This window comes from Stenella coeruleoalba (assembly GCF_951394435.1).
Source record: "Stenella coeruleoalba genome assembly, chromosome: 9".
Taxonomy (NCBI): Eukaryota; Metazoa; Chordata; class Mammalia; order Artiodactyla; family Delphinidae; genus Stenella; species Stenella coeruleoalba.
In genome coordinates this window covers 20,418,287-20,436,650 of record NC_137155.1, presented here as the reverse complement: position 1 = coordinate 20,436,650, position 18,364 = coordinate 20,418,287, and the positions used below count along the sequence as shown (strand labels likewise).

General features: G+C 34.8%; 1 protein-coding gene and 1 long non-coding RNA gene across 5 annotated transcripts in view; one reads left to right on the top strand and one right to left on the bottom strand.

The window, feature by feature from the left end:
• The window catches only part of LOC307192027, an 88,285-nt gene that overhangs the window by 45,455 nt on the left and 24,466 nt on the right, over nt 1–18,364 (top strand). The gene's annotated exons all lie outside the window — the stretch shown is intronic.
• PTPN12 (protein tyrosine phosphatase non-receptor type 12) overlaps nt 1,899–18,364 on the bottom strand; it is an 86,458-nt gene continuing 69,992 nt past the window's right edge. For 2 of the 3 annotated variants that reach the window (XM_079932434.1, XM_079932435.1), the window contains exons 13-18: nt 13,311–14,293; nt 9,628–9,705; nt 8,665–8,732; nt 7,693–7,723; nt 5,258–5,365; nt 1,901–4,709 (exon numbers count right to left, since the gene is read on the bottom strand). In XM_079932434.1, the coding sequence (XP_079788560.1) occupies nt 4,648–4,709; nt 5,258–5,365; nt 7,693–7,723; nt 8,665–8,732; nt 9,628–9,705; nt 13,311–14,293 (1,330 nt within the window). In that variant the 3' untranslated portion in view covers nt 1,901–4,647. Of the gene's footprint in view, nt 4,710–5,257; nt 5,366–7,692; nt 7,724–8,664; nt 8,733–9,627; nt 9,706–13,310; nt 14,294–18,364 lie in introns of all 3 variants that reach the window. The other variant, XM_079932433.1, reaches the window with a different exon arrangement.

The following is an 18,364-nucleotide window of genomic DNA, read 5'->3' as shown; positions in this document are numbered from 1 at the left end:
TTTTCTGTTTAATGTTTGGCTATTTGGGTATAAATCTGTAGTAGCTAAAGAATATGTTCTTGCTGAAATGTTGACAAGAGAGTTAAGTCACAAATACTATTACATTAAATCACGATTATAGTACATAGGCCATCTTATCTCTAAAACATGAAAAATGGCTGGAATCTTTGGAATTCCCTTCCCCCACTAACTCAACAAAGCCCAGATTTGTTGTAGTTTAAAACACTGAGACACATCTTCTTGAGCTACCCAAGCATAGCTGCTTTTCACTGATTAAATTGTTCACGATATAACTGGTCATCTGCATATCATGCAAGATTTGTGCACCTTAAAGACAAATAGCGGGGGAAACAGACTACAGCAAATCTGTTAAGAAAATACAGCTTATATTCAAAACTAGAGCTACTTTTAGCACAATATATTGAATGGATATGTGCCAAAATTTTGTTAAAGTTTTCACAATTCTCCATCTGCCAGAATTGAAAATATGAGCTTCTGGCATTTAAGAGCTGTGTAATAACAAAGATCTAAAATTGGAGAATAGAGTATTAAAAAACTGAAATTAATTCACATCTGATTATTTAGAAAGCTATTAAATGTGAATGTGAACTTTTGATATCTAAAATAACATCACTAGAAGCAGGCAATTAGGAGACATCTGTGTAAGAAAACAAAAACAGCAAAAACTTTTCCAAAACTAGCACAACTGATTTAATTAAATTTAATTCTATATTTAGGATTAAAATAGAATGACTTCACAGATTGCAATCAAGACCACCAAAAATGTACTTCAACAAAAATATTATAATCAGAACACATTTTAAGACTAAATATAGTTAAGATGTCCTTCTTCACTTGAATTTCTCTAAAAAGCTTCAGATTGCCAATTGCATTATTTTTATTGCTTCCCTTCTCATTTAGCACAAAATCATCTCTTTTTAGTTTAACTATGTGCCCATTAATAGACAAATGGATAAAGAAGATGTGGCGTATACATACGATGAATATATATTACTCAGCCATGAAAAAGAATGAAAATTTGCCATTTGCAACAACATGCATGGGACTAGAGTGTATTATGCTAAGTTAGACAGAGAAAAACAAATCGTATACGATTTCACTTATATGTGGAATCTAAAAAACGAAACAAAACAAACAAACCTAACAAAACAGAAACAGATTCATAGATAGAACAAACTGGTGGTTGCCAGAGGGAAAGGGGGTGGGGGGATGAGTGAAATCGGTGGAGATTAAGAGGTACAAACTTCCAGTTATAAATGAGTCACAGGGATGTCATGTACAGCACAGGGAATACAGTTCATTAATATTGTAGTAACTTTGTATGATTACAGATGGTAACTAGACTTATTGTGGTGATAATTTTGTAATGTATAAAAATATTGGATCACTATGTTGTACACCTGAAATTAATATAATATTGTAAGTCAATTATACTTCAGTTAAAAACTGACACAGGCAATGGCATTAAAAATGTTTTAAACAATAAAATAAAAAAAAGAATTTCATAGTTTCAGCTATTTGAAATGACCACAGGGGTTTAGGACATACAGTTATGTAAATTTGCTCAGGTAAAAACTTAACCACATGTCCTACGAGGCTGTTACCTGACAGGAAGTCACTTAGCTAATGACTGAGCCCAGCTCAGCACTGACATATGACTATGGCTTTACTGCTCTGTTTACCAATATTAGGAGAAAATGTCCATAAAGTGAAAAATACTAGAGTAAAAAATACTATTTGTGAAAAATTGCTTCCAAAAGAAAGGTAACTGATAGTGTTAGGATGGAAAAGGAAAGATTAAAGGTCTTTGTAGCATTAGCTGTAAGGGAGAGGATTTGGATAAAGTGGCAGGATAAATTTGCTAGTGGTTTATCTCAGATACAAATGACCTTATTATATGCTTTATATAGAAAAATAAAAATGAGTAACTTTATTGAGTGTTCTAGGCAATATAAAAATCACTGGGAGAAAGCTAAAGGTGGAAAAAGGCAGAATTTAAAATATTATAAAAATAGGCAATGGAATAGAAAGAAAAAATCTAGTAATTGACTCAGATCAATGAATATATAACATATGACGAGACTATATATTTAATAGAGGAGGGACGTTAACTGGTGATTCATAAAAGGAAAAAGAAATCTACCTCACACTCTATACAAAAAATTTAATTCTGTAGCTTTAGATAAAAACATAACAAAAATATAAATAAAAAATAAAGCTTCTAGAAAACTAAAGAATATCTTTATGATCGTGGGGTGGGCAAAGATTTCTAAAAGAGGACACCAAAAAGGAGTGATTATAAAAGATTGATAAATTGGATTTAATTAAATTCAATTAAAACAAAAACAAACAAAAAAACACCATTAGTAGAGTGAAAAGGCAAAGCACAGGCAAACCCACTTGGAATATATAAATAATTCCAACAAATCAATAAGAAAAAGACAAACAACTAAATAGAAAAACAGGTGCAAAGTTGCCAGATGACAGGATATCTGCATACTCAGCTTTAGTAGATACTGCCAAACAGTATCTGCTTGAGACTTGAACAGGTCCTTCACAAAAATGAATATCCACATGGTCATAAGCACATGAGAATGTGCTCAACCTCATTAGTCAGGAGGGAAATATGTTAACAATCAGAACCACCACTTTGGAAAATTGTTTGGCAATATCTACAAAGCTGAATATATATGTGCATACTCTGTAATCCAAAAAGTGCACTCCTGGATATATACCCAACAGATTCATATATATATAAGTGTACCAAAACACATTTTAAAATGTTTGTAGCAACAAAATTTGTAGTTTTCCCAAGCCAAAAACAATCCAAATGTCTTATTAGTAGCACAATGAACAAACTGTGGTATATTCATAAAATGCAAAACTCTAGCAATGAAAAATGAACAAGCAACTGCTACACATATAATAATGAACAAATCTTAGAAGCCCAAGGGGAAGCTTCTCAGTGGCTGGTCCTGTTCTACTGCTTGACCTAAGGGTGGTCACACTCAGAGGAGTGTATACTTTGTGGTGGTTAATATGCTTTTTTGCACCCTTCTGAATACATGTATACTTCAATGAAGGAGTTCCAAAGCAACTCCTTCCCAAGAAAAAAATCTTTACAAATGATTTTAGTGCCATATTATACAAATCATAAAGTGTATGGAGACTAAATTTTTTTCAGTTATACTTTATTTCAGTTTAAATTTTATTAAGAAAATGATATGCTATAGAGGTGTTTGTGTCTTATGACTGTCAAGGGTCCACTATATTCACACTTTTTGAACAAATATATGAGAAAAATGTGAAATTCTAAGACCACTGAGCTTTATAAATTTTCCAACATGAAATCATAGTAGTATTTTCTCTTCCACAACAATCCTCTTTCTATTCATATATGATTACTTTATCTCACTTTAGTCTCATAATTTCTTCCCTCTTTTATATGCAGAGGGAAAATACAGATGTCTATCAGCTTTGTTCCATGATGTCAAAATTCAAACTTGGTACTTACGGAAAGGGCCTCTGCTCCAGTGCAGGATGGGAAGAAACCAGTTCCCTTTTCCCAACTGCACCTTTGTTTGGTGTTTTCCTGGCATCCCAGTAGGCAACAATGAGAAGGCTAAGAAGGATGCCTAGGGCTGACTCCAGGATAAGTATTTAGAACTGCAAAGCCATGTTTCTGCAGAAGGTGCTCCCTATTCTATAATTAAGAAATTAAACCCCATTCACACTCATGACTTAAAGATAAGACTCAGCTGGGAGGAAGGTGGATATTAAGTCTAATTTCCCACAAAAGAGGAATGAAAAACCAAAACAAGTAGGCACTGTAAAATTGTTTTTGTCTTTTTAATGGCAGGTCAAATATCCTGAAACATACATATATTTTGATAGTCTTCTAATCCCAGTTGAGTTCAAATATTAAAGTAACACACACGAGCTAAGAGAATTCAATATTGTTCCAAGGCACTTACTGAATCTCCATGACTAAATGAAAACAAGGACAATTAGGATGGACAATTAGACAGTTTATAATATAAAAATAACTTTTTGCTTACAATTTACAAAATGTATTATTATTACAATCTTTGATCTCTGATAACCTGTAATGCTGGCTGCATGACTCCAGCAATTTTAAAATTCTGAAACTATTTTCTAAAACTTCAGGGCAAATAATTTACAAATAAGGTACACAAAGATTTAGACCATGCAGAAATTTCTTACATCTTCTGTTAATAATATTTTATGACTGTAACTTTATCAAATTATATACCTACTTGCCCTGTACATATACAAAATAATGCATACATGATAAAACATTAGCAAAAGAGTAGTCCTTAAACTCAATTTATCATAAAAGTATTACTATATTAACATGTCTACAAGCAGCGTGTAACAGGGTTAAGAGACATTAAGGCAATAATACTTGAAGTTACAAAATAAACCATATGTAATACTTTTTCCTAAGTGTAATATAAGGCAGGTAGATGGTCCCAGCAAAAAACACTAAGGTAACAATCTACACTGCTGTTAGTCCCACATTTTTAAGATGGAATACTATAAATCTGGCTTTCAGTGGCACTTGAATTTTCCAGTATAATTTAAAGTGTCTTTTAGTTCCCTGAATCATGTCCATTCTGAAGGTGGATCTCTTGGTCCTTTGGGTTTTCCACAGCGATTACCAAAACCTATAATCAAAATACCACAATAATTCTCTAGTGTTCAGGAATATTTTTAAACTATTAAGCTCATGTCTGTAGACATTCTTATTTTATGGAACAAATAAATTTCCATATGGAAATTTAGAACTTAAAACTAAACAAATCTCTACAAACACAAACCAATTCTTAATTTGTTCTGGGTAGTTGAAAATAATTGCTTCTTTTATAAAAATAAAATCAATTCTATCAAAATGTAAGAAAAACAGCTAAGATATTTTAGTCTTTCCGACTCAAAAGAAAGATTTGTTTACATACTGCAGTTTTTTATATTTTAGTTTTTAACCTCAGTATGAAACAGAATAAATTAGTTCATTTGTTTCATAATTAATTCCAAGCAACTTTGACGGTACATGTTTTATTCTTGGCAAGTGCCATTTAAGGGCCTGAATAAATCATAGCACAAAGATAAACTTTGCCTTAAGGAAATTCTGGAATGATGGCAAATAACTTTTTTTCATTCTTGCCAGCATTAACTACACAATTACAGTTTTAAAATCATCTAATAAACAAATTACCAATCTCTGTGGCTTCTGTTGGACTTTCTGATATTTGATCTTTCTTGTTACTGAAATTAGTTGGACATTCTGTACAAGTCTCTGTATGAATACCTCGTGCTGGATGGTCTAAAATGCAAATCAAAGCCATTGTTAGTCATAATCATGTTTAGCATCATAGGTAGAAGAATCCTCTAATTGTTTTAATGTGGGCAGTTAGTTACAAGAGCAAGTTTTTTTTTGAGCATCATAATTTTAGAGGCCCAGATAAATATAAATGCAAGGGTAATGAACACAGGAAATTATATTAGGTGTTCTTGCAGGCACCTAGAAACCTGCAGCGAGTACTTCTGCTGTGACGATTCTCCTCATGCTCCTACTTTAACTGCAACTGAAATTCCTTTATATGGAAATCAATGGCAAACAAGTTCATAGTTTATTAATGGACTTAATATTTGTGCTTAAAAGTAGTAATTCTTTTAAGATTTAGCATTGCTTAAATTTTAGTTAGTTTACTTATTTAACTGCCAAGGCATACGATTAGTAACAAAAGAAATCAACTACTATGATTCAGGCATCCTTTCACCACCTTCATCACGTCCCCTACACCCCCTGTAAGGAACTTTTCTGGAAACTTGGAATACAAGTCAAATAATAGACAATCCTTGTCCTCGGGTGCTTATAGTCTAGACAGGGGTCGGCAAACGTTTTCTATAAAGGGCTAGAGAATATTTTAGGCTTTGCAAGCCACATACGGTCTCTGTCGCACATTCTTCATTGATTTTTGTTTCTTTGTTTTTAATTTTAAACAACTCTTTAAAATGTAAAAAGAATTCATTCAGCTCAAGGGCAGAATAAGAAAACAAGCCACGGGCAGGATTAGGCCTGTGGGATACAGTTTGCTAACCCCTGGTCTAGTAGGAGAGACAGACAAATACATTACTTATAGTAGTGTGATAAGGTTTATAATAAACGGGGACAGAAAGGAGAGGCATGTAGACGAAACTAGTGGCGGAGATTCAGGGTTGGCTTCTATAAGGAAATGATGATTTAGGCTAAAAGCCTCAATTTTCTCAATGAAGTAAAGGGTCTACTACTGAGTAACAGTTAGTGGGATTCATGAAGAAAATCAAGATTTGGAAAATTCAGGGGAAATAAAAAGGGTATAAAGCAGAGCATGTAAGATAACCAAGCAACGCTGAGGGCTCAACTGTGGATCAGTCCTAGAACTGTATGCTCAACCTGTAAAACAGCCAAGTTCCTCAGCAGTATTCAGTAATCCTGAGGGATAAAGCAAAATGGTATGGGAATTAGGGGCAAGAAAGTTAAGGATAACTGTGAGTGTGACTAGAGTGACGGAATCTAGATTGAATAGAGAAGGAAGAGAAACCAGAAAGGAGTTAACAGATACTAAGAAAATAAAAGACCCAGGGATCTAGCTATAGCAGCAGTAGTCATATAACATAGATAATAATAACAGCATTGCTACCATTTCAGTGCCTACCATGTGCCGGGCACTGTCTAATACTCTCCGTATATGATTTGATTTAATTAAATCTTCGCAACAATCCTCTAGGGTAGGTTACTACCATTATCTGCATTTCACAGAGAAGAAAACTGAAGCCTAGAAAGATGAGGTAACTTGCCCAAACCCAAAAAGTAAGTAAAATGGCAAAAATGGGACTCCAATCCAGGTGGGCTTGACGCTAAAGCTTCTGCTCTTTTCCTTATAATATGTTGCTGTAGAAAAGTAAACAGAGAATAATAAAGAGTTTATGAGATGGAATGGAGCCCCATTAGGCAAAGATCCAGGAAGAGAGCAGCTGAAGCAGCATGGAGGGTAAGGGCAGAGGTGATAGATAAATTGAGGGAACTGTATAAGCTAGGATGTTTGATGAGCTGCTTACATAGTTACTGATTTATAAGAATTAACAATAACTTGACCTATTTTACTATGATCATAAAAGTAATGTAGTAGAAAAATTTTCTAACTTGGCATTATTACACTGCATTGAGCTAACATAATCTTACTAGCCTTCACAAATGTAGAAGTCCTAAAAGGAAGATTTCCAAAACAATTGATTTTTAGGCCCCCAATTCAATCATCTAGGTTAATTTGGCGCATTTATTCAAATCATTGTCAGATCTAGATTCTAAGTGTTTTTATAAACAACAGAAATAAAATACAGGAAAATATTTTTAAAATAATTTCCTTCCCATCAGCCTGTTAACTACTGATAATAAATGCTGTTATCCTCCTGATCAATAATAATATCTGGTATAATAACGAATTTAAAAGAATTATACTACATAATTCAGGTTCTAGAAGAGCTGTCCTACATATTTCCACATACTGAAATAAATTTCACAAATAAATAGCATGCACAATGAGACATGCTATTTTATGGAAATTAATCTATATAATCTATAGCAAAAAGGAACACAGTCCAACTTACCACATGTTTCACTTCCAGAGGTTATCAAGCCCTATAAGGAAGACATTCAATAGCTATTACAGTACATCCCTTTCATGTACAAATTATAGAAAATTTGGTCTGTTATGAGTATATATCCCAATAAATCAAGATCTATCAAGATTCTCATGTCAAAGGAAAAGAAAACAATGGTGTTTTCAATTAGGGTTAAAAATGTTTAATGTTGTGGTGTTTTATACTGGGAGTAAAAGGATAGGGGAATTCCTTTTCCTTCTGGATGAAAACTGAAAATGCAGAAGTTACTACATTACGAGAACATACACACAACTGCATTTTGCCAGCCCTCTACTGTATTCATCAAATTATGATATCACTGATTGTAAGACATAGCATCATTATTAGGTTACCAATACTTTATCTACCAATTAAAGTATATCACAATGCTTTTTTAGTCAATTTTAAGATATACCCCAATTTCAGATATTCAAATGTGAGAGAAATACGAAAAATATTAATGTTGATGAAAAATAGCATTTCCAGTGGCTAAAATATTTAGCTACCAAAACATTTCCTGAATGTGAAAGGAAGTCTCATGTGACCAGAAAAACTAAAGGGAGAGACAATATACCTGGTTCTATAATGGAAAGAACAAAATCTAGGAGAGTACTGGGACCCTGAAAATAGTAACTCCTGTTCTATTCATACCTCCAAAATGATTTGAAACAAGGCATAATTTACAAATTTCAAAAGCAGCTTGGGAAAATAATACTCTGAAGTGATGGTCATATGTAGATCATAATGCTCTTTAAAAAAATTTTAGATCTCACATTTTATACACTTTTCATCTGAACTCATAGCGTAAGAAATAATTATCAAAAATTATATTTAATAGTCTTAAGGTAAGTTATTATAACAAACAACTGTAAGATAAATTAGTAAAACAAAAGAACAAAAATATTGAGCTATAGCTGTTCCAATCCCAAAAGGACTCACTTCAGGTTTTCTTTGTTCACACTGTTCCTGATTTTGAAGTTCACTCCACTCAGATCTTACAGGTGTATCTGAGAAAAATGAAATCTTACAATTAAAATTAACATCTTTAATTATGAAAATTTCTTGCTTTACGGTAATATACAAAAACAGATACTGTAGATTTTTAGAAACTATCACTTCCACTAAAAAATTTCTAGCTTCTATTAATTGAAGAATATCCCTTTAAGCTTTGCTTTCTTCCTTAAAATTTAAAGAACTGAGTTATCAGAGTTTATTACAAGTGCATTGTAATCTACAGGTGTGACAGACATAGACTTATGTATTTAATATTAGTGGAGTATACGGCTTCACTGTTTTTAACATTCTTAAAATCAGTTAAAATGAATAAAATATTTGTAAAATGCAGCTCAGATAAGACTAGTAGTGTGCACCTCCACTGAGCACAAGACACCGTAAATATATTAAAGCTGTTTCTATACTCTTTTTCAGGATGGGAAGGAGGAGGAATATATTATCAATACTCTGAAATATCACTTTCTCCCTCACTGATACTCTTGTGGCCTTAAGGGTGCTCAGTTAACATCAACTGAGTGATGCCTGCCTACAACAGAGTTTAAATGTTTACTTACCTACACTGGTACCAAGTGAAGCAGTTAATATCTTTTCATAAGTAAATGCCATTTTTAATGAATGAAAAGACAATAAACTGTATACAGTTATAGTTGCATTTAACTGGATTATAGTGTTTGATATAAATGCAGCCATTTTATTAGCAGTCTTAGCAAATAAAAAATACCATTATAAGTATTTTTCATACAAGGAATTAAAAACATTTGTCAGTATAAATTCAAACCTGTTTTTGAATTTAATTGTGTAGCTCAACAGCAACAGACTGACATCAGCCATGTTTTACAGAGCTTATTATTAAAGCATGAAATATGTAAAATCAGAAGATATACTCACTGTGTTCACTGGCCAATACAAAAGACTCAGGAGTTCTTTCAGGTAGGGGAGGAGGCGAATCTTCACTAACATCAACATCTATAACAAATACATAAAATTTAGACAAATTATGAACTTGTTAAAAAATGTTAACTCATTTAAAAGTGAACTTGTTATCTAAACAAAATAAGACAGCTTTCTTGACATTCTTATAAATCACTGCCACAAGTATCTAGGAGAACCAGTTTTTAAAAATGCAAAAATAAACAAGATATCCTTATCACTTGACTTGTTATCAAAAACAATTATAAAGCTTATTGAGCAAAGACTGAACTCCATCACTGTTGCACAGAGAAAATGACTCTCCCATGACGTTCCTGACACCGTGTAGGTATTAATCACACTGTCCTCTGAGTCTGAAGGCATCTTCAGCAGAGAAGCCAGCAGGCGAGTGCCTTCTCTACTGGGTTTGCTGATAATGCTTTGGGTCCACAAAGGAAAGCTTCAGTCATTTGACTTAAATCAGTGCTTCCCAAACTGTGATCAATTGCTAAACTCCTTTTACGAGTTTTGCCATACTGTGGACCATATGTCCTATTTTTTTAAATCCCACTCATTTTAAACTTAACTATGTACTTCAGTCATGTTTTAAATAGTAATGACTAAAATAGCAGATTAAAAGTGTTAGTTATTTCCTAATATACAAAAATATAACCATTAAAATTTTTGGATGTTCATTTATTTATTGCCTAAAATCTTGTGAACAGTGGCATATGACCATACTTTGAGAATACTGACTGAAGCCATATAAAAGCTTTTCACCAGTAAAAACAAAATTAGCTCTTGGAAAAGATAATGCATTAAGTAAGCCTTGTCAGTTAGCCTCATTATGGCATTAGGTGAAATGAGAGTATTAGATCCTTTGAGGTTTCACTGGAGGTAGAAAAAGAAAATATGAGGATACAATTCTGTGTGTGGACTCTCAGGTTAGAAAAGATGGGGCAAAGAAAGGAAGCTGTGAGGATCCTATATTGTCTGGCCCTTGACAACTGTTTTCTTAAAAATGTGAACAACTGTGCCATGATACTTGGCTATTTTACCACATTTGATAGGCTATGCATTAAAAAGAGAGTGAAAATCAAGAAAAGCCTTTTCAATTTTCAACATGCATGAGCCAGGTATGACTGCTCTGGTTCCTCCTACAATTGTTTAGCTGAAGACACAAGAAAATACAGCCCCTGGATCCTGCTGAGAGAAGAGTTCCAGTCCAATACTTTATATATATATGTGTGTGTGTGTGTGTGTATATATAAAAATCTGTACACACACACACACACACACACACACACATATATACAACATGAGTACTGGAACTCTCTTGTATATAAAGTTAAGCTACTAAAGAACTATCTAACCTGTCTGGTAGTAACAGTCTAAGCAATCATATTTCCCCTTGCTCTTTTGTTACTAAGAGCTCACAGCGAAGAGATGGCTGTTGAAAGGAAGGGATGCATAATCTTGACACTGTGGTGCCATTTCACAATTACGTGAACAAATCAGGAAGGACAGTATGGCTTGTTTACATCAAGTATCAAGTATCTTTCGGAAACTCTATACCTCTTCTGTTTTAACAGTCCTCGCTCTTAAAAGACTTTATTTTCTAACTGTGGCCTTGGCTTCTCAACTGCATGTTTCTCCCTGGATCTCTGGATTGCCTTTTCTGTGTTATAAATTTGTGTTTCAGAGGTTATCCAACCAGAGCCTGCACATTTTTCGTAGGATTTTGTAAATCATACACTTTATGGGAGCCTAGTGTAGCCATGTTTGAGAAATCTTTCAGGAGGCCTGAGTCAATATTAAAATCAGAATGATAGCCAGGAGTTTTTTTTAGGCAGTAACTTATGCAAAAGGTTGTTTTAGGTATCAAAACAAAATTATTCCATAGCAAATTTTAAAACAAACAAGCAAACAATAATCTAATCCTTGAGCCAAAGGTTCATCTACAAGGTAAATAATTACTAACATTAAAAATAGGACTGCTTGTAGTTATGCTGCAACACAGAATACTTACACAGGAAAATCTTCTGTTAATACCAAACTCATTTAGCATAGTTAAGGTAGGGTGAAAAGAAACCAGAAATCACATTTACAGCTATCTTTGCTTTGACATACAAATAAAATGGAGAGAAAGGAAGTGAGCTGGTATACAGAAGAGTGCTTTCAACTATTCTGTACAGTATGTTGTATTCTAAAGGAACTCTTTGTTATCACTAAAACACTGGTCATATGGCAGTAACTTTTAATGAGCATGTTATATCATGCATCCTTCCTGCCCTCACCAAACTCTATTTCTAGTAATGGTTTAAAAAAATTTATTTCCTAGGTACAAAACAAATGCCTGATATGCTAAAAAAAAAAAAAACCCAAAACGACAATTTCTTATCTACATGTTTTCTTGTGTAGTTACAACTTAGCAGTTATTTTTCAAACTCTGAAGTCGAGAGAAAATAATATATTAACAATTTTAAATTATGCCAAACTGGTAAAGTAGTATTTATTGTGGCAACCATTATCTTCTGAAGATCCTTCAAATAAACCACAAAAGAATCAAGAACACAGAAAATCCTGTAAATTTAAAAAACTAGCTTAGACTCTCATTTACTCTACCAGATACATCCCCAAGATAAAAAAAAAAAAAAAGTATGTGTGAGTTGAGGAAAATAGAGGCACCACAGTATGGGTGGTACTTACTGGGTGAGAATTAGAAAAAGTCATCTTTCAAGTTCACAGTACTTATTTGACTGCACATTATAAATACCAGTCTATGTGTGTCGCTATCAAAGTTCACCGACAAGTAAAAGACCACTGATAGTCAACCTATCAATGAACAGCTTTTGTGTTTATATATTTGCTGTCAACTTCATGGTCTTTTTTTTTTTTTTCATGGTCTGTTTAAGACGGCACCGTGGTAATTTTTAGCAGATTAAAGAGGAGTTTCAAGACCCAATAATACATCTTGGGAACTTAGGGGATACGTTATCTTGAAATGCTTAGACTGCTTAAAGAAGAGAGTCATTAATTAAACAGTAGTAGCACTGATGACTAGACATGGAAATATCCCACTTTCTACTGACTGAATTAAACTTCCTATATTCTGCTGAGCAGCTGCAATATTGTTCCTTGGTTAATAAACTCATTATTGAAAGGAGCCATTTTGCAAGCATTTGTGAGGAGGTTTAAAATTTTAAAAAGGTATTTTGTAGTTAAAAGATCATAAAAAGATAACAAAATAGATATCTGTAATATACATGGGCAAAATTAAATGGACAATCAAGCCATTCTACAATATTTGTGTCACTGTCACTTTAAGTAATCCCTAAATTATTTCTAATTATTCAGTTGTATAAAATTTTGACCCCTATAAATACTAAGAGTTGTAAGATATAAGAAGAGAAAATTTTCAGTTACAACAATTTAAATATTTTGGAAACAAAAAGTCCAATAATGCAATGTGATCAAACTAAGGTAACAATAAATAAAGAGCTTACTTAAAAAAAAAATTAGTATCAAAAATTATGAAATTTTGCGTAGGTTCTGGAGTAAAGTGTGGAATAAAACATAATGAATTAATATAGCTAAGCTGCTTAGAACAGTGACTGGCACATAGTAAAAATATTTAAGTGTTAAGATACTATTATCATTACCTTTTTCAGCACCTGAATGTATTGTTCCTGCTATATCATGTCTAGCAATGGACATTGACAATACTTTCCTTGTAGAAATGCTTTCAGTACTAGCGGCAGCAGAAACAGTGGCACTTGCTGTTGAAATACTGGTTTTATTCTTGGTCACAGCACCATCAGAGTTCCTTTCATCAGAGTCTGAGTCATCAGAGTGAAGAGGATTAGTAAAACTGAGGGGTGCTCTGAATAGAGGGGAACTGTTGTGATGATCTGTGAGATCATGGGTTGCAAGTTGTGTCGTGGGGCTTGGTGTTGAACTCCCAGTTTTCATTGTTTGACAGTGGGTATCTGAGGATTTGCCTTCAGAGGAATCAGGCATGGGTAGAGTATTCTCAGGTCCATGAAATGACCATGGTGCATGTCCTTTCTCATCAAGAGGTAAGCGGTCTGGCCTTGGAGGTGTGTCTGAATTCTTCTGTGATTCTTCTGGTAGCATAACTGGAGCTTTATTTGACTGTGTTGCATTGCAGTCCACACAGGAATTCTGGGAAATACCATCAATTTTTAGATCTCTTGAATTCAGTTCCTGTGATTTAAAGACTTTATCAATTGTACATGGTGAAGCCGAAGCCGATTTAATTTTAATTGCATGTCCCCTATTCAAGAGTGTGTTCCCTTCAAAACTTTTTGGTCCTTCTTGAAGAGGGACCTTCTTAATCTCAAAACTTAAATTTCGCTCCAATTTTTTATCTATTTGTTCAACAGTTGATTCATTTTTCCCTGTAAGTTCTGTTGATTTATTATAGTTTCTGTTGAGGTCTGTTGAATGTTGTTCTGATGAAACCACGTGCAACACTGGCTTTGGATGGTATCTGTCATTGTCCTGCCACACAGTAGTGACTGTTGGAAAAGCTGAAGGGGGAGAAGGTGTCAAGATGGGTGGCACTGGGTGAGGTTCTGGAGGCTGCAGTATTTCTTCCTTAGCATCCCCTTCTACAAGGCAACTGGAAAATATTTAAAAAAAGGGTATTAAAAGAATGTTCATCCTTTTAAAAAATAAGTTTATAGGTAACAGTTATGTAGCTAAGCCTCTTTAAAGTAAAAGTCAGTAGAGTCTGTGGTTATGAATTAAAATTTGCCAAACTAAGTTCATGTTTAACAAGGTAGTAATGTATGTACATTGTTTAAAAAAGTCAAATAACACAAGAATTTTAATAAAAAACCAGCAGTCCCCTCCCACAGCCCTCCATTTACCCTGACACATCAAGTTTCAACTTTTTAAAAACAGCTACTTCGAAGATTTGCCTCCATATTTCAAAATATTTCAGAATGCATAAACGTTATTACTTGATCTTTCTATTTCACACATACTCTACTGTCTTCCTACTATGTAAATGTCTTCTCCATCTTCCTAATACTGCTCATTTTTGGTTAGTTCAATCTTATGACTACAGTTATTATTCATACCAATGACAGCATGATTTCCTATTTTTTCTTATATAACTCTTATTTTTTCCCTAATAATTGTCTTGGGTTTCCTATGTACCATCAGTAATTCAGCCCTTCTTCAAACTTTCCTGCAGATTTGTACACCTCCTCTCAATTGGTCAAGCATATCAGGTAACTATCAATATCACAGACATCCGTCTTAGAAACCTTGAGCCTCGCGCTCCAGTGTGGACCCCTGGCCCCCGAGGCTACCACAGAGCTGACACTCTCTCTTGTGTTACACTCTCCCGTTTCCCAGGTCCCATCTACGTTTTTCTAGCTACACTTGCTCAATTTAGTGGGTTATACCCTCCAATTGCCTCTTAAGAACTATACATAGGAAACAAATTTCCTGAGGCCTACATAATTATTATATTTTCAAGGTTACTGACTTTTGGAAAAGGTGTATTATTCTAGACTAGAAATAACTTTCCTTAAGAATTTTATAATTGTGATTCCTGTTCCTTTGAATGTGAGCTGTTTTTTCTCTCTCTTTTGAGCTTTTAGTTTTTTTTTTAATTCTTCACGTTCTACAATCTCATGGTGTAACTTTTTTTAATCCATTGTATTACAATTTTTAATCCATTATATCGAGAACTTTCTGTGCAAAAATTCATGTTACTACTAGAAGCTTCTTTCATAATTTCTTCTCTTCCAGTCTCCTTCCAGACTATGATTAGTTTTAGTTATAATTATTATTATTACTATGAGTATGTGACATACCTCTTGGTTTGATTCTCTAATTTCTTTATCTTCTCTCTCCTATTTTCTCTATTTGTTCATTTTCTTGGGAGATTTCCTTGACTGTCTTCTAGCCTTCTTTAATTAAAATTAAATTTTAATTTTTAAAATTTATGCTATTATATTTTTAATTTCCAAGAGCTTCTTATTTATTATGACCTGTTTCTTATTTCATGGTTGCAATATTTCCTAATTACTGAGAAAACAGACATTTGCCACCCCCCCATCTTTTTTCTATTCTGTGTTGTCTCCATTCCATCCATTTTTTCCTGCTTATTTGGATTATGTCTTTCACGTTAGAGGCTTTGTCAAGTGTCTGATAATTCCTGGTTCTGTTCATTTTGAGAGAATGGAATATTTTAAATGACTGGGAAATGTGTGTGTAAATGTAAGGGGGAGGGCTTGTGGCTTAGTGGCCATCTTACTGCTTGGTGACTGAATACAGTCCTTGCAATGTCATTGGTGGGCCACAACCATCAGTAACTATCGATTTCCTCTCTTGGGCTGGTTAGTTTTTCAAGAGAGGGGTTCTGTCTCCCACCAGAAGTGGCTATCAGTATTCTGGGAGCCAAATAAGGGGTGGGAGCAATCTCACTATTCAGCATGCAGATTCCTGCTTTCAGCAAGGAACTAACAACCCCACCATCAGTTGGACCTGATATACTGAACCCAGAGACTTCCAGGTTCAACCACGCCAGAGTAAATCCCTCCCTACTCTGTTCCCAGGTGTGCGCGAAGCTGTCATCTGTCTGCTCAATTTGATGGAAGGAATCTGGGGTTCTAAACACTCTTTATAGAGACATTCAAGTACTCTTCTTGTTTTCAGTCCCATCCTACACACCAGGCTTAAGGGGGACCTCCAATTTCTGGGACTTTCTGGGGGTTCTTTGAAGATAATCATCTTGATTCTTATTGGCTTCCCTCACCTACAGGAAAGCAAGTTTTAGCTTTCTCTGTTCTAAGTCCCTTTTCACATTGGTCAGTGTGTTTTCCACTTCCCAAAATACTGTCAAAATCTCATTTACTACCACCTTCTCTTCAGTTTTTTGGTTTTTAATCTTTATATATTTTTATGTTCCTCCACTATAATTTTAGGAAGTTTAGGGAGGGACCAGAGTTAAACGTGCTTAAACTGCCTATTTAACCAACAATCCTGTAAATGTTTTTAGAAGCAGTAGCCTTATGTGATGTTGATATGTACATAGTAAAGAAATTATTAGCTACTCACATTTTAAAAATAGCTTTAAGTGAGGTACAGTTGATATACAAAAACCTGAACATACATTTTTTCTAATTTATTTTATTTATTTATTTATTTTTGGCCGTGTTGGGTCTTCGTTGCTGCGCGTGGGCTTTCTTTCACAAGAGTGGTTGCGGTGATCAGGGCCTACTCTTCATTGCGGTGTGTGGGCTCCTCATTGCGGTAGCTTCTCTTGTTGCGGAGCACGGGCTCTAGGCACACAGGCTTCAGTAGTTGTGGCTCGCGGGCTCTAGAGCGCAGGCTCAGTAGTTGTGTTGCATGGGCTTAGTTGCTCCGTGACATGTGGGATCTTCCCGGACCAGGGCTCAAACCCGTGTCCCCTGCATTGGCAGGCACATTCTTAACCACTGTGCCACCAGGGAAACTCTGAATATACTTTTTAAAAAAAAAAAATATATATATATATATATATATATATATATTTATGGCTGCGTTGGGTCTTAGTTGTGGCATGCAGGATCTTTCGTGGCGGTGCGTGCAGACTTCTCTCTAGTTGTGGCACATGGGCTTCTATTTGTGGCGCACAGGCTGCAGAGCACGTGGGCTCTGTAGTTGCAGCATGCGGGCTCTCTAGTTGTGGCGTGCAGGCTCAGTAGTTGCAGCGTTAGGTCTTAGTTGTCCCGCAGCATGTGGGATCTTAGTTCCCTGACCAGGGATTGAACCTGCATCCCCTGCGCTGGAAGGTGGATTCTTAACCACTGGACCACCACGGAAGTCCCTGAACATATTTAATGTATACAATTTGATGAGTTTGGACATATGCATATATTGGGTTGGCCAAAAAGTGCTTTTGCTTTCCAAGTAAAAATAAAAGACACATTTTTCATTTTTACCAAGAACTTTATTGAACAACGTATTCACCCTTTTGTTCCACTACCTTTTGCCATTTTTCAGGCAATTTTATAATTCCGTCTTCCAAAAACTTTTCATTTTTTGAGCAAAGAACTGTTCCAGGTGCCTTTTACAGTCTTCCAGGGAATTGAATTTTTTTTCCATTAAGAGAATTTTGTAAAGACTGAAATAAATGGAAATCCCAAGGTGCAATGTCTGGTGAATACGATGGATGAATCAGAACTTCCCAGCCGAGCTGTAACAGTTTTTGCCTGGTCATCAAAGAAACATGCGGTCTTGTGTTATCCTGATGGGAGATTATGCATTTTCTGTTGACTAGTTCTGGACGCTTTTTGCCAAGTGCTGCTTTCAGTTGGCTTAATTGGGAGCAGTACTTGTTGGAATTAATTGTTTGGTTTTCCGGAAGGAGCTCATAATAGAGGACTCCACATACACAACATCCAATCCCACCACATACACAACATCACCTTCTTTGGATAAAGAGCAGCCTTTGGTATGGTTGGTGGCGGTTCATTTCGCTTGCCCCACGATCTCTTCCGTTCCACATGTACAGTATCCACTTTCCATCGCCTATCGCGATTTGTTTTTAAAATGGAACATTTTTGTTAGAGAATCACAGGCAGAAATATGGTCAAGAAGGTTTTTCTCACTTAACTTATATGGAACCCAAACATCAAAGCGAGTCACACAACCAAGCTAGTGCAAATGATTTTCAGCGCTTGATTTGGATATT